This window comes from Bos taurus, chromosome 5 (genome assembly GCF_002263795.3).
Source record: "Bos taurus isolate L1 Dominette 01449 registration number 42190680 breed Hereford chromosome 5, ARS-UCD2.0, whole genome shotgun sequence".
In the NCBI taxonomy this organism is placed as follows: domain Eukaryota; kingdom Metazoa; phylum Chordata; class Mammalia; order Artiodactyla; family Bovidae; genus Bos; species Bos taurus.
This window is the reverse complement of record NC_037332.1, coordinates 57,702,202-57,717,402: the sequence shown is the minus strand read 5'-3', so window position 1 is coordinate 57,717,402 and position 15,201 is coordinate 57,702,202. Positions and strand designations below refer to the sequence as shown.

Below are 15,201 nucleotides of genomic sequence, written 5' to 3'. Positions count from 1 at the left end.
GCAATTTGAAAAAAATTAACCCATTTCTATCTCAAATAAATACCTTAACCGTTACAATCACAGAGAAGAAAAAGAACTAATCCAAATTTATCAACATATTGTTTTGGAGGAAGAATAAAACTGAGATTATGCTTTCAAATTCATGTTGTTATTCACTTAAAATAGACTGTTACAAATGTAAGTTTTTTTATAAGTCTTAGGGTAAACTCAAAGCAAAAACATGCAATAGACACACAGAAGAGAAAGAGAAAGAAATCTAAGTATATCGCTACAGAAAATCATCCAGTCACAAAGGGAGGAAACAAGAGAAGACAAAAGGAAAAAAGAATTACAAAACAGAAGGAAACATATAACAAAATGGTAATACTAAGTTGATACTTATCAACAATTACTTTGACTGTCAGTTGACATTTCTCCAACCAAAAAACAGTCAAAAAACAAAACAAAACAGCAAAAGAGACACTGATGTATAGAACAGTCTTATGGACTCTGTGGGAGAGGGAGAGGGTGGGAAGATTTGGGAGAATGACATTGAAACATGTAAAATATCATGTAAGAAACGAGTTGCCAGTCCAGGTTCGATGCACGATACTGGATGCTTGGGGCTAGTGCACTGGGACGACCCAGAGGGATGGTATGGGGAGAGAGGAGGGAGGAGGGTTCAGGATGGGGAACACATGTATACCTGTGGCGGATTCATTTTGATATTTGGCAAAACTAATACAATTATGTAAAGTTTAAAAATAAAATAAAATTTAAAAAAAACAAAAAAAAAAACAAACAAAATAGAGTGGTATATCAACCATACCTCAATTTAAAAAATAAAGCGGCTGAATACATCTTAAAAACAAAAAGCCCTAATTGTATGTATGAGGCCTACAAAACTTTCACTTCACTTTTAAGGTCAACCTGAAAGTATTAGAGGATGATATTTCATTAAAATGGAAATCAAAAGAAAGCAGAGGTATCTATACTTATATCAAACAGACATTAATAAAAAGTCTGTAATAAGAGATGTTTATATATCGATTACAAAGTCAATCAAATAAAAGAATATAACATTTGTAAATATTTATGCACCCAACGTGGGACTCAACAAATAACAGACCTAAAGGGAGAAATAGACAGCAATACAGTAATAGTTGAAGATTTTAATCCCCCACAATCAATCATGGATGGATAGATCATCATGACAGAAAGTCAATACTGAAACATTAAACTGAAACTACACATTAGACCAGATGGACTTAATATTTACTGAAGCTTCCATCCCAAAGGGGCAGAATACACATTCTTTTCAAGCAAAACTAGAATATTCTTTAAGAAAGATCATATGTTAGGCCACAATTATTAATAAACTTCAGCACATTGAAATCACATCAAATATCTTTTCCAACCACAATGAAATATGGAAAAAATGTGAAATGGTAAACTTGACTAAACTTATGGCAATCATTTTATAGTATCAAATACGCAAAATATCATCACTACATTATATACCTAAAACTAATACAATGTTATATGTCAATTATATCTCAATAAAACTGAGATAAGAGACAGAAATTACTTAACCATACATCTTCAGTCTCAGTCTGAAAGGAGGGCACGAAGAATTGTAAATAAATTCTGAACTATTTTTAGTAAAAAAAGTTCTGAGTTTGAGATTTTGGTGGTAAAATCAAACTTTTGGGAAAAGTTAGGCTGACATTATTTTATATCTATTATAGGAATAAGCAAATAAATACACGTTGATTGTCAGAGTTGGACATCAGTCCTTTAGAATCACTTAAGACTAAATCAGGTTTGATGCAGGATATAGGATGCTTGGGGCTGGTGCACTGGGATGACCCAGAGGGATGGTATGGGGAGGGAGGTGGGAGGGGAGCTCAGGATTGGGAACACGTTGTACACCCATGGCGGATTCATGTTGATGTATGGCAAAACCAATACAATATTGTAAAGTAATTAGCCTCTAATTAAAATAAATAAAATTTAAATAATAATAATAAAAAACTGAAGTATAAAAAAAAGACTAAATCAGGCAAAAAATATCAATAAATGCAAAAATGAGGGGAAATTTTTGTTGAGAAGTAGAATACTTGCATGGTCATAAGGTATATGCCCATAGACTGCTTATTAGTTAAGGGAACTGTTATGATTATACAATGGAAAAGGCAGATAGGAATCAGACATAGTGATCAGAAGTGTCTCCTTGAAAACAATAAAATACCATGGGTGTAGTACTCTAATGGTGATAGACAAGTGATGGCGATGGACAGAGAAGCCTAGAGTGCTGCAGTCCATGGGGTCACAAAGAGTTGGACACAAATGAGAGACTGAACTGAACTGATAGTACTCTGCTGCTGCTAAGTCGTGTCAGTCGTGTCCGACCCTGTGCGACCCCACAGACGGCAGCCCACCAGGCTCCCCTGTCCCTGGGATTCTCCAGGCAAGAACACTGGAGTGGGTCGCCATTGCCTTCTCCGGTAGTACTCTGGCCGAGGATAAATAACCTGAATATAACTATGAAGGATCATCAGAGAAAAGCAAACTGAGGAAATTCTATTGAAAAAAGGAGGTGAGGAGAGACTGCTTTCTGCAAAAATGTATATCTTTAAAATATATACGCACATGATGCGCCAAATATAAGCAGCCAATCATGACAACTAAATCCAATATTTTATCTAATGTGGATACTAGGTAAAAGGGAACAAAATATTATAATATTGGGTTAGTGCAAAATGGAAATATGGGTGACAAATTAGGAAAAACTATTGTATCTAAGTTTTAAATTTACTGAACAGTACTATGACTTTGCAAGTAAATCTCTCAATTCTTTGGACTTACACAGTAAATTGTCTAGGGATGCAGCAGTGAAGGGTGATGATGAAAATATTTTTCCTTCATATATATCATGAAAAAATTATTGTGAAGAGAAAAAGCAAAAGTGTTAGGCACTCAGTCATGTTCAACTCTTTGTAACCCCGTGGACTGTAGGCCACCAGACTCTTCTGTCCATGGGATTCTTCAGGCAAGAATACTGGAGTGGATTGCCATTCCCTTCTCCAGGGGATCTTCCCAACCCAGGGATTGAACCCGCGTCTCCCACACTGCAGGCAGATTCTTTACCATCTGAGCCATCAGGGAAGAGAATTATGAAGAAAATTAGACAGCAAATAGCAAAGTAAATGGGGAAAATATTAACAATGGGTACACCTGGATATTCACATATTCTTGACATAAATGCTAATTTTGCAAGTTTTCTGTAAATTTAAAATAATTTCCAATTCATTTTGATATTTGGCAAAACTAATACAATTTTGTAAAGTTTAAAAATAAAATAAAATTGTAGTTGGAAAAAAAAAAGAATTTAAAGAAAAACCCTCATACTACCTTACTGCCTATCTATCGTTTCATAATTTTCTTTCCTCCATTTAACAGCAAATTTCCTCCAAAGAATTTTCAGCTTTTCATCTCTTTGCTGCCTACCTGCTCTTTTTTTCTCACAGGAAGTACTTGGATTGTTTTTAGAAATTAATGTTTCCTGCTCCTCTATTTAGATTTTATATTCTGGTAAGAACACAAGATGAGATCTGCTCTCTTAAATGTTTAAGTATTGCTGACTACAGACACTATATTGTACGGCACAGCTCTAGGTCATATTCATGTTGCATAACTGAAACCATATCTGTTAAATAGTGACCCTTCCTTTCACTATTCTTTCTACTCTTTCTACTCTACTACTCTTTCTACTCTACTCTACTATTCTTTCTACTCTACACTATACTTTCTACTATTCATCAATCTCGCCTTCACAGTTCTATACCATCAAATATTCTTTTATCAAAAGAAACAGTCACTTCCTTGATATCAAATGCAGTTCAGTTCAGTCGCTCAGTCATGTCCAACTCTTTGCGACCCCATGAACTGCAGCACGCCAGGCCTCCCTGTCCATCACCAACTCCCAGAGTTCACTCAAACTCACATCCATCGACTCAGTGATGCCATCCAGCCATCTCATCCTGTGTCGTCCCCTTCTCGTCCTGCCCCTAATCCCTCCCAGCATCAGAATCTTTTCCAATGAGTCAACTCTTCGCATGAGGTGGCCAAAGGACTGGAGTTTCAACTTTAGCATCATTCCTTCAAAAAACACCCAGGACTGATCTCCTTTAGAATGGACTGGTTGGATCTCCTTGCAGTCCAAGGGACTCTCAAGAGTCTTCTCCAACACCACAGTTCAAAAGCATCAATTCTTAGGCACTCAGCTTTCTTTACAGTCCAACTCTCACATCCATACATGACCACTGGAAAAATCATAGCCTTGACTAGACGGACCTTTATTGGCAAAGTAATGTCTCTGCTTTTGAATATGCTATCTAGGTTGGTCATAACTTTCCTTCCAAGGAGTAATCAAATGCAGTAACCACTCATTAATCTTCACTTATTTCAAACTCAATTACTCTTAAACAGGTTCTCAAAAACTCTTTTTACTCCTAGCTTCTTTATTACCACACCCTTGAAATCCTTAGCTCAGTGCTCCCTCCTTCTCAGTGGAGTGGGTTGCCATTTCCTTCTCCAGGGGATCTTCCCAACCTAGGGATTGAACCTGGGTCTCTTGCATTGCAGGCAGACACTTTAACCTCTGAGCCACCAGGGGAGCCACCACTTCCCTTATACAAATTATCAAAAAATAAAGGACCATACTGCCCTCTTGCGTTTACATTACATACTGTCCCAAGGTGACCTTATTAATCATGTTATTTCAGTGACATCTAATTCTTATTGATGTTCAGGTGATGATAATGATGATGGTGATGCAATAGATAAAATATATATAGAATTCCTTTTGTATGTCAAATGCCTCCTTTAACATTCACAAAATGAAATTCTTCAGTTTCCCACCCATTTTCCTCCCCTTGATCTCAGTTTTAGCAACACTGTCAACCAAGTATTCAATGTAAAACTTAAGAAATATATTTGGCTCCCTATTTTCCGTCTTCCTCACACCAGTACATCAGCAAATACTGTATTTTCTACATTAAAATACATCTATAATCCAACAACAGCTTACCAGTACCAGCACATGGAGCAAAATCCCCATCCTCTCTGTCAACTGATCTTCAGTGTACCCTCTCATCCCCTCTCTAAATATTTTCCTTTGTGGAAGCTGGAGAGACATTTTTAAAAGGTAAATTAGTCCATGTCTCTCCCTATTAAAATGCAACAGCACCTTCTTATTACTCATGAGCCATTGCTTCCTAACCATCTCCAATCATTCTCTCCCTGACTCTTCCCTAATCATCTGGTTTTCTCTCTGATCCTCAAGGAAGCCCTGCTCTGAGCCATTGCACACACTGAGACATCTTTCTAGATTATTCTTCTCCTGTATGCATGCTCCTGGATGCCTCTTGTCACTGTGGGCTTGGTTCAAAGGTCACCTATTTCTAGGTACCCCCGTGATCATCAGATTTAGTGAGGCCTCTCATCATTTAGTTACTAAAAGTTGCACCAGCTGTTTTTCATCTTTTCCTAATAATCAACAAATTCTGAAATTATCTGTCTTCCCCTCACTTACCACCAACTATAAATTCCACTTGGGAAAGGAACTCAAATACCTTGTACTCTCTCCTATACCCATTTCTCAGGATAGTGTCAGGCATAGAGCTTTGCATGACAACTTTTGCTGAAATACTGACTTTTATACTTTTACAAAGAGAATCATTTAAACAGACATTATAATGTAAGCAAAAAGATTACAACAGAAACTCTGAGAACATTTTTAGGACCTACTTGGCAAAGGAAAGTCTCTCATGAGATGCTATTTGCCAATATCTATTAAATAATATTTTAATATTTTATAATAATAATAATGATGATGAACATTAAATAATGTTTTCATATTCATGCTAATGAGGAGAAAAAATAATCAAATGTTCTGGATTTATCCTCCCTGCCATAACTTCCAAGCAGATAACTGATGTTCTTTTCTTTATTTTCTAATTGGCGTACAGTTGATTTACAACATCATATTAGTTTCAGGTACACAGCAAAGTGATTCAGTTATGAATATATATACACTTCTTTTTCATATTTTTTATCATTTATTAACAACATTATTATGAATGTATTATGCTAAATATATTGATATAAAGAAAATATGCAATTTAAATTCACTTTTCTTATTTTATTTCAGTTTTTTTAAGTACTACTAGAAAGCTTTAAATTCCAAACTTGGCTCCATTTTACTCCTATTGACTGAAGTTGTTAGAAATTCCAAATCCTTTCTATTAGATGATGTTTTTAAAACCTCACAGGACCTGATTACATTGTTTCCTAATTAGCTTTTCCACTTTTAATCATTCCCACAAACATCCCTGAAGGGTATGTTCCCTGCACCAAGGATATGAAGCTATCCTTTCTCCTTGTGAAGTGTTTAGATCCCACCAGGTGGAGTCCCCCAAGACAGCACCAAGTTTGCCAAATCATGAAAAATAAACAAGGAGACATTAACCTGGGTTTCTAAGACAGATAACATGCAGAGAGGTGGTGTTGTTGCTGCCGTTCAGTCACTAAGTTGTGTCTGACTCTTTGCGATCCCATCAACTGTAGCCTGTCAGGTTCCTCTGTCCACGGGACCCTTCAGGCAAGAATACTGGAGTGGGTTGCCATGCCCTCCTCCAGGGGACCTTCCCAACCCAGGGATCCAACCCATGTCTCTGACATCTCCTGCATTGGCAGGCAGGTTCTTTACCGCAAACCCATATATATACATCTGAAATAACCAAAAGAATTATTTCTTCAGAAAACATAAAATGGAGTTATCATATGATGCTGCAATTCCACTCCTCAATATATACCCAGAGAAGACCATAATTTGAAAAAACACATGTTCCCTGATGTTCAGAGCATGACTATTTACAATAGCTAAGACAAAGGAAGCATCCCAAGTGTCCATCTACAGACAATTGGTCTAAGAAGACATATATATATATATATATATATATATATATATATATGAAATTGAATATAACTCAGCCATTAAAAAAAGAATGAAATACTGCTATTTGCAGCAACATGGATGGACCTAGAGATTATTATACTAAGTGAAGTAAGCCAGACAGAGAAAAACAAATTTTTATCACTTATATGTGGAATCTAAAATATATATATATATATATATATATATATATATATATATACACACACACACACACACACAAATGTTCTTATATACAAAACAGAAACAGAAGATCCTTAGTTCCTGAACCTTTGATATGGCTCTATATTCCCTCATCATCTTCTCTGAAGATGAGGGAACATCACCAGGTGTGGGCTGATGGCAATCTGAGGCCATCAGGGACTGAGAATGGGCTGCCTGATGGCAGCGGTCTGAGAGTTATGTGGCAGAAAAGCAAACAAAATAGCAGGCAGGGAGATGGGGAGCGGGGGGATTCTCCAGAGCTACCTTTAGGACTTCTAGGGGAGGCATTTGTACACTGGGGAGATGGCTGAGTAATCATTTCATGAGTCATTTTATGACAGGAGTCCTAATAAGGAACACGGAACTAACAAGCCACCGCACACCAGAAGAGTTCAGGAAAGGTCAAAAGGAGATACCATGTGTCCTGCCACCACCCAGAATCCTCCTTGCTGGAATACATCTTGGCTAAACAATGCATGTACCACCAGGAAGGATCCTGAGTCAGAATGATTGGCCAAAGACAATCCAGAAACTAATCCCACCTCCATAAAATGCGAGACTACAAGCCACATGGAAGAGCAGCCCTCCTGGGTTCCTCTACCCTCCTGCTCTCCACCTGAGCACCCCTTCTCAGTAAAGTCTCTTGCTTGGCTAGTGCATGTGTCTCCTCAGACAATTCATTTCTGAGTGTTAGACAAGAGCCCGTATTTAGGCCCTGGAAATAATCCCCCTTCCTGCAACACTTCTCTTTCCCCATTCCCTCACTCACTAATTAGTAACTTTTCAAGTCTGCTCTTTGGAGCTCAGTGAAGCTCTAGGAGATCAAGGTCTTTTTCTACAAACAAGAAACATGGAACACAGAAAGGCTTTGACCCTGGAGTGTCCACTTGGGATCCTGCTTGTCCCCTTTTCTCTGCTACTCTTCAATCCCAAAGTGAACAAGGGTGAGAAAAGAAAGGAAATAAAGTTTTGGATAGAGAGTTTAATCATTAACTTGTCAAGGGAACTCAGTTTTAGGGGGACACAGTTTCAGATCTCACTTGAGTCTGTCATTGAGCTGTAATCAGACAAAAAGTTGGGTTGGAATGACACGAGGCTTGCAGTGGACTGTTTATCTAAAATGTCATCTTCATTCAAGTGTCTGACACCGAAGCTGAGAAGCCTGGAAGAGATGGGCTGCCCAGGCATCTTTTTATGGTCTTTCCATGAGGTTAGCTTATGTTTCCTCACTGCTTGGCAAGATTAAGGTTTTTCAGACTTTTCATTTGGCACCTGGATTCTACTCCCCAGGGAGGGTGTTCCCAAAAAAGAAGGTAGAAGTTGCAAAGTTTCTTATCTCTTAAGTCATACAACTTCACTTCTACCACACTCTCATGATCAAAAACATAGACCCAGGCAGGTTAAAGGGGAGAAGAAGTAAATTACATCTCATAATGTGAAAATGAGATTGAAAAATATGAAACAACCATTAACCCACCACAGCCATGACTCTGAAAAGACCTCTAAAGGCCAAAAGTAGCCGCATGCATTCAGTTCACCATTCAACAGTTCTGCCCTTTGCAAATTCCTGGACTTTCAGATCCTTACTGTTTCACCACCATCTGATGCTTTAATCCAATGATTTTTGCTTGGTATCTGCCTTTTTTAAGTGCCCTAGAGGAGGAGGAAATATATCCATAAACTCTAAAGACTATGTAGTTACAATTTTTATGTATTGCCAAGGGGGTGGCCAGTTGTTTCTATCTTCATTTTAGATACATTTATTGATCTTACATTCAGATAGGAAGGGATATTAAAATAACTGTTGGGATCACAATAAACTGTGGAAAATTCTGAAAGAGATGGGAATACCAGACAACCTGACCTGTCTCTTGAGAAATTTGTATGCAGGTCAGGAAGCAACAGCTAGAACTGGACATGGAACAACAGACTGGTTCCAAATAGGAAAAGGAATATGTCAAGACTGTATATTGTCACCCTGCTTATTTAACTTATATGCAGAGTACATCATGAGAAACGCTGGACTGGAAGAAACACAAACTTGAATCAAGATTGCCAGGAGAAATATCAATAACTTCAGATATGCAGATGACAACACCCTTATGGCAGAAAGTGAAGAGAAACTCAAAAGCCTCTTGATGAAAGTGAAAGAGGAGAGTGAAAAATTTGGCTTAAAACTCAACATTCAGAAAACAAAGATCATGGCATCTGGTCCCATCACTTCATGGGAAATAGATGGGGAAACAGTGGAAACAGTGTCAGACTTTATTTTGGGGGGCTCCAAAATCACTGCAGAAGGTGACTGCAGCCATCAAATTAAAAGATGCTTACTCCTTGGAAGGGAAGTTATGACCAACCTAGATAGCATATTCAAAGCAGAGACATTACTTTGCCAACAAAGGTTCATCTAGTCAAGGCTATGGTTTTTCCTGTGGTCATGTATGGATGTGAGAGTTGGACTGTGAAGAAGGCTGAGCGCTGAAGAATTGATGCTTTTGAACTGTGGTGTTGAAGAAGACTCTTGAGAGTCCCTTGGACTGCAAGGAGATCCAACCAGTCCATTCTGGAGGAGATCAGCCCTGGGATTTCTTTGGAAGGAACGATGCTAAAGCTGAAACTCCAGTACTTTGGCCACCTCATGTGAAGAGTTGACTCATTGGAAAAAACTCTGATGCTGGGAGGGATTGGGGGCAGGAGGAGAAAGGGATGACAGAGGATGAGACGGCTGGATGGCATCACTGACTCGATGGACATGAGTTTGAGTGAACTGTGGGAGTTGGTGATGGACAGGAAGGCCTGGCGTGCTGCGATTCATGGGGTCGCAAAGAGTCGGACACGACTGAGCGACTGAACTGAACTGAACTGAAGTTATATAAATTTAACATATTATTTATTGTGAAGCAACATTGACAGGCTTAAAGTTAAAATTAAGGCTGCTTACATTTCCTGAAAATTGACATACTTCTCTTGAAAAATAAAGGAACTTCAAAATAGATTTTACTGCAAAGAGGGAAAAGCAGTGATATGTCCAGAATAGGTTACATGTGCAAAACTAATGAATTTGAGAATGCTAAGTGGAATTGTTAAATTGCAGATTGGGCAGATATAGAAAGGGTTAGCAGTTTCAGAGGATTAGAAAAACGCTTAGCTACATAATGCTAGTTCCTTCCGGATTCTTTCTTAGATGTTCTCAGTTTTCTTTAATGCTTGCCCAAATATGTCACTCTCATGGCACAAATTGCCACCCACATACCAATGACAGATATGTTACTTTAGAGTTTCCGGTGTACTGTTCTGCTACTTTTTTGAATAAAATATTAACCTTTTAAGAATGCCATGGAAAGACTGCTTTACTTGTTTATTCCTCAGGGTATAAACGAAAGGGTTCAACATAGGGGCAATAGATGTAGTCAGCAGAGAAACTCCCTTATTATGGGCCACTTCATCCTTAGCTGAAGGTTTCACATACATAAAAATGCAGCTGCCATAGGTGATGGAAACCACAATCATGTGGGAAGAACACGTGGAAAAGGCTTTTTTCCTTTCCTGAGCAGAGGGTAATCTTAGAACTGTCCTAATAATGTATATGTAGGACAGAACTATGCACACAAGAGTTGCTATAAAGGTCAAAACAGCACAGAATATAACCAGCTGCTCTATGAACCATGTATCTGAACATGCATTCTTCAGTATTGGAGAAGCATCACAGAAAAAATGGTCAATAAAAGAGTCACAGAATTCCAGGTGAACACTCAGGCCAAAGGGTGGAAGGATAATCAAGAAGCCAGATACCCAACAAGAGAGAATGAGGCTCCTGCAGACTCTGCTGTTCATGATGCTCATGTAGTGAAGGGGTTTGCAGATGGCCAAGTAGCGGTCATAAGACAGCACAGTCAAGAGGAAAAATTCTGTAGCTCCAAAAAGGACAATAAAAAAGATTTGGCTGAAACAGGCATTGATGGTGATCATTTTGTCCCCACTTGATATGATGTAGAGGTATGTGGGCACACAGGCCGTTGTGAATGAGATTTCTAAGAAAGAGAAATTTTGAAGAAAAAAATACATAGCTGTTTTTAAATGAGGATCCACAAAGATGAGAGAAATTATGGTCAGATTCCCAATTACACTTAACATATATGTGACCAACAAAAAGACAAAAATCAAAATCTCTAGTTGTGTGTCATTTGTCAAACCCAGTATGATAAATGCTGTTATTGCTGAATGGTTTCTCATCACTGACTTGGTAGTATTGTCTAATCCTCACATGAAAGTCACAGAAATTGGATCTGAGGAACAATTTCAAAATAAGACAGGATCAAATGATGCCTTTAATGACAATTAAATCAGTCACATGCATTTCCTTCTATAACTTGATTCATCTTTCATGGAATGATGCCCTCAAAAGCCACTGAATGTACCACAGGGAAGATAAAAGCATTTTGTGTGAGTTCAATCATATCTCTGTCCTCTACTGCATGAGAAACCTTGGGAAGGTCATTGAACCGATCTGTGCTCCCACTGTCTTCCTTAATAAGATGGCTTTAATGATAATACTACATCATAGTGTTATTCTGAGAGTTAAATAAGCTATGCCATATAACACTAGGAGATAATAATCTCTGTATAAATGTTATTTTCTTATTTTCTGATGCCAATCTCATAATCTCAAAAAAAATTTTTTAATACACATTTAGTTTCTCATGTAGCATCTCTCCATCTCTCATTATTTTCTTCCTCATCTCTAGATTAATTTCATCAGCATACAAACTCTCTCTGGTATTCCACATATAATATTTTAAATCTTTCCCATTGAGGAGTAACATTTCTATAATAATTTTAATGTTTCCTATAGCTTTCATATAGTTTTGACATTTAGAAACATGTTAATCTGAATATTCAAAAATAAAAGCAATTTATATCAAGAAAGATGAGTGGGAGGACATAAAACTGAAAGCAGTTTGAAAAAAAATCAACCCATTTTTACCTTAAAAGATACATAACCATACAATGACAAAGAAAGAAGACCTAATCCAAATTTATGAACATATTATTTGGCAGAAAGAGTAAAATGGAGATCTTCATTATGCCTTCAAACTTAAGTGTTATTCATCTTAAAAATATTGCTACAGACCTATTTCTATAAGTCTCATGGAAAACACAAAGCAAAAATCTCTAATAGATACACAAAAGATAAAGAAATCTAAGTATATCACTACAAAAAAATCATCCAATTACAAAGAGAAGAAGAAAGAAAATAAAGAATTGCAAAACAGAAAGAAACATATAACAAAATGGCAATAGTAGATCCATACTTATCAACAATTACTTTAAGTGTAAATGGACATTTCTCCAATCAAAAAACACAGAGTGGTAAATCAACTGTACTTCTTTTAAAGTTTAAAAATAGAGTGGTGAATACATCTTAAAAAAGAAAAAAGTCCCAACTGTGTGAAGCCTACAAAAATTTAACTTCACTGTTATGGACATACACAGCACAAAAGTGAATGGATGCAGAACAATATTTCATGAAAGTGGAAACCAAAAGAAAGCAGGGGTATCTATACTTACATCAGACAAATAGACCTTAAGGAAAAAAAAAAAAAACTGGAATGAGAAAAAAAGAAGATGTTAAAAAGGTCAGTCCAACAAGAGGATATAACCCTTGTAGATATTTATGCACCCAACATCAGTTCAGTTCAATTCAGTCCCTCAGTTGTGTCCAACTCTTTGCTACCCCATGGACTGCAGCACGTCAGGTTTTCCTGTCCATTACCAACTCCCAGAGCTTGCTCAAACTCATGTCCATTGGAGTCAGTGATGCCATACAACCATTTCATCCTCTGTCCCCTTCTCCTCCTGCCTTTGCTCTTTCCCAGCATCAGGGTCTTTTCTAATGAGTCGGTTCTTCACTTCAGGTGGCCAAAGTATCAGAGTTTCAGCTTCAGCATCAGTCCTTCTAATGAATATTCAGGACTGATTTCCTTTAGGATTGACTGATTTGATATCCTTGCCATCCAAGGGACTCTCAAGAGTCTTCTTCAACACCACAGTTCAAAAGCATCAGTTCTTCAGTGCTCAGCTCTCTTCGTGGTCCAACTCTCATATCCATACACGACTACTGGAAAAACCATAGCTTTGACTAGACGGACCTTTGTCAGCAAAGTAGTGTCTCTGCTTAAGGTCATAACTTTTCTTCCAAGGAGCAAGTATGTCTTAATTTCATGGCTGCAGTCACCATCTACAATGGTTTTAGAGCCCAAGAAAATAAAGTCTGTCACTGTTTCCATTGTTCCCCCATCTATTTGCCATGAAGTGATGGGACTGGATGCCATGATCTTAGTTTTTTGAATGTTAAGTTTTAAGCCAGCTTTTTCACTCTCCTCTTTCATTTTCATCAAGAGGCTCTTGCATGCTTATATCTGGGGATATTTTTATGCTGTAGTATAGTATATGTGTATATGCTTCCATATATGTCTTCAGACAACTAAAATGGCTGAGAAGAAAGATACTACAGTTCACTGAGCTCACCTACAGTCCATATTTGTGTCTCATTAAAATGAATCAGGATCTCTAAAAATTTGGCCAACTAGGGCTGAGTGGAGGAGGTAAAAAGTGAACATGTAACATCTTATTATTCCAGAAGAAAAGGAAATCCTTAGATAATAAATGGGAGCTTGTCTCAAGGCCTACAGAAGTCAGCTTAAAGATGTCTAATTGAGAAAATGGGAGACCTTTTGAGGATCAGGATTATTAAATACAACAATGAATTATAACCCACTGAAAACTTGGAATGCACGAGTCTGTACAAATAAACAATCAATGGATCAAGTAAAAGTCAATGAAAAGGAAAAGCTCTGGCTTATAGTAGAATGCCAAGGACAAGCTGGTAGATGAGAAAGAGGGCTGGCATTGGAAATCAGTCTTTTGCAATCACTAAAGACAAAAGCATCATGATAAACAAAGTTAGTGAAGGTGTTGGAATTCCAGTTGAGCTATTTCAATCCTGAAAGATGATGCTGTGAAAGTGCTGCTCTCAATATGCCAGCAAATTTGGAAAACTCAGCAGTGGCCACAGGACTGGAAAAGGTCAGTTTTCATTCCAATCCCAAAGAAAGGCAATGCCAAAGAATGCTCAAACTATCACACAATTGCTCTCATCTCACACGCTAGTAGGAGAAGGCAATGGCACCCCACTCCAGTACTCTTGCCTGGAAAATCCCATGGACGGAGGAGCCTGTAAGGCTGCAGTCCATGGGGTCGCTGAGCGTTGAACATGACTGAGCGACTTCACTTTCACTTTTCACTTTCATGCATTGGAGAAGGAAATGGCAACCCACTCCAGTGTTCTTGCCTGGAGAATCCCAGGGACGGGGAGCCTGGTGGGCTGCAGTCTATGGGGTCGCACAGAGTTGGACACGACTGAAGCAACTTAGTAGTAGTAGTAGCACACGCTAATAAAGTAATGCTCAAAACTCTCCAGAATGAAGCCAGACTTCAGCAATATGTGAACCGTGAACTTCCAGATGCTCAAGCTGGTTTTAGAAAAGGCAGAGAAACCAGAGATCAAATTGCCAACATTCACTGGATCATCAAAAAAGCAAGAGAGTTCCAGAAAAAACATCTATTTCTGCTTTATTGACTATGCCAGGGCCTTTGACTGTGTGGAACACAATAAACTGTGGAAAATTCTGAAAGAGATGGGAATACCAGACCACCTGACCTGCCTCTTGAGAAACCTGTATGCAGGTCAGGAAGCAACAGTTAGAACTGGACATGGAACAACAGACTGGTTCCAAATAGGAAAAGGAATACATCAAGGGTGGATATTGTCACCCTGCTTATTTAACTTATATGCAGAGTACATCATGAGAAACGCTGCGCTGGAAGAAGCACAAGCTGGAATCAAGATGCTGGGAGAAGTATCAATAACCTCAGATATGCATATGACACCACCCTTATGGCAGAAAGTGAAGAGGAACTAAGAAGCCTCTTAATGAAAG

The 15,201-nt window shown here is 38.1% G+C and overlaps 1 protein-coding gene across 1 annotated transcript; it reads right to left on the bottom strand.

Moving 5' to 3' along the window:
- Positions 1 to 10,498: 10,498 nt before the first annotated feature.
- On the bottom strand, positions 10,499 to 11,434 carry OR6C267 (olfactory receptor family 6 subfamily C member 267). Its single transcript, NM_001390711.1, has one exon. It carries the CDS (start codon positions 11,432 to 11,434, stop codon positions 10,499 to 10,501), a length of 936 nt encoding a protein of 311 aa, NP_001377640.1.
- Between the last annotated feature and the right edge of the window lie 3,767 nt (positions 11,435 to 15,201).

Excerpts from the sequence above, each read along its gene's own strand:
- OR6C267 (NM_001390711.1), bottom strand. The coding sequence starts at position 11,434 with ATGAGAAACCATTCAGCAATAACAGCATTTATCATACTGGGTTTGACA.